The sequence below is a fragment of the Lactuca virosa genome, chromosome 4 (assembly GCF_052849685.1).
Source record: "Lactuca virosa cultivar CGN04683 chromosome 4, Lactuca_virosa_CGN04683_v6, whole genome shotgun sequence".
In the NCBI taxonomy this organism is placed as follows: Eukaryota; Viridiplantae; Streptophyta; class Magnoliopsida; order Asterales; family Asteraceae; genus Lactuca; species Lactuca virosa.
This window is the reverse complement of record NC_136429.1, coordinates 403,390,050-403,391,807: the sequence shown is the minus strand read 5'-3', so window position 1 is coordinate 403,391,807 and position 1,758 is coordinate 403,390,050. Positions and strand designations below refer to the sequence as shown.

The 1,758-nt window shown below is 32.2% G+C and overlaps 1 protein-coding gene across 1 annotated transcript; it reads left to right on the top strand.

The window, feature by feature from the left end:
• Window positions 1–936: 936 nt before the first annotated feature.
• Window positions 937–1,516, top strand: LOC145106486 (DEAD/DEAH-box RNA helicase family protein). The gene is made up of 3 exons (XM_079043452.1): window positions 937–978; window positions 1,069–1,396; window positions 1,500–1,516. Exons 1-3 carry the CDS (start codon window positions 937–939, stop codon window positions 1,514–1,516), a joined length of 387 nt encoding a protein of 128 aa, XP_078899578.1.
• The last annotated feature ends 242 nt before the right edge of the window (window positions 1,517–1,758 follow it).

The following is a 1,758-nucleotide window of genomic DNA, read 5'->3' as shown; positions in this document are numbered from 1 at the left end:
TTACACTTCTATTAAAGAAATAGGGAGGCCAACACCCCTCCTGGCCCTTTATAACCTTCGCCCATGCTATGAAGTACATATAAAGTATAAATATCCTACTTAGTATTTTACATCATATTTTTATATGTTACGTGAAAAATAAACAAACAGTCAATATATATATATATATATATATATATATATATATATATATATATATATATATATATAGAGTGAGAGAGAGAGAGAGAGAGATAGATAGATAGATAGAGAGAGAGAGAGAAAAGTTTAATAAAAAACCATAATTATTGGTTCTCTAAGGAACCAATTTTTTTTTCCAAGTTTTAGAGCTTATTGTTTATCGAAAAAGTTTGTATCGTGAATGCTAAAAAATAAATTATATATTTTTCGAGTTCACCGTGTGAATTCAAATTCACACTGTGAATCTGCACATATTCACACTGTGAATTTGACGATTTTTTTATCGAATTTGATATCATTGGAAAAAAGATAAAAAGTTATGAATCTCTATATTTTTAGTTTTTTTTTATAAAAACACAAGCTCTAAATGTAGAAAAAAAAGATTGGTTCCATGGTTCCTTGGTTAATTATGGTTCTCTATTGAACCTCACTATGTGTGTATATATATATATATATATATATAGAGAGAGAGAGAGAGAGAGAGAGAGAGAGAGAGATAGGTTCAAATGTTTTTAGCAAATATTGTGTGCCTAAATGCTCCAATCAGAATTTAGGAAAAAAGAAATCATTAATTAAATAATAAAGGGTAACTTAGTCATTTTACCTTTATAAACCAAAAATAAATGTTGTATATTTGGAAAATCATTAAATGAGTATCACAAATCCTTTTTAAATCGTTGTTCATCTCACTAACCCGGGTTTCTGTTTTCAATTGCAACTTCACAGACTCGCTAGTTACTGCTTGTAACACGGTTAATGGCATCGGCTGTTCTTGTTGAGACGATTGACGACGACGACGTAAGCTACTCCATAACCATATCTCTCGCAAAACCCCATATCATTTCTGTCAACCATTCTTGATTTCATTTTTCGTTTTTCTTACACTAGGATTTTGATTGGGAAGCAGCCGTTAGAGAGATTGATGTCGCCTGTGGTGAAGCCATTAAACAATCATCATCTGGAGTTACTATTACTACTACCAACGCAACCATATATCGAAATTTTAATTTACATACGGGTTCTTACCCTAAGATTGAAAACAACAAGCCCTCTTCTTCTCGTCAATCCACACTTGATAGATTCATTGGATCGACAGGCTTGAAATCCGCAAATCAGGATGGACGACATGATGCCCAAGATAAGGTTGAGTGCAATGACGAAAGAGTAAGCGACGTTAGCATTGACCCAGAGGCCGCAAAAACCTGGATATACCCAGGTATCTGTTTACTTTACCATAGCTTTATATATTGCAGAATTGTCACTCTTTAATCCTTTTGGGATCTACTGATTTGTTGAATTTTGATTATGGGGCAATTCAGAACATCCATCATTATAAAAAAAACTAAGAGACAAGATTTTTGTTTAGTGCCTACCAATTGTTTGTTAAAAATCCTAAGAGACAAGATTTTTGTTTTTCATGTTTTTCACAGGTTTCAATATTGGCCGAGGGATAAGCTGTCATTATTGAGAATTTAAAGAAAGTTTCATGCTGCATACCAATTGCTCGATAAAATGCTTAAATCAGGTTTCTGGATTTTCTATCCAATCTTTTTATATAAGTTCAACTATTTTTTTGGC

Excerpts from the sequence above, each read along its gene's own strand:
- LOC145106486 (XM_079043452.1), top strand. The coding sequence starts at position 937 with ATGGCATCGGCTGTTCTTGTTGAGACGATTGACGACGACGAC. Across the intron at positions 979-1,068 it reads AGACGATTGACGACGACGAC|GATTTTGATTGGGAAGCAGC; the intron begins GTAAGCTACTCC and ends TTCTTACACTAG.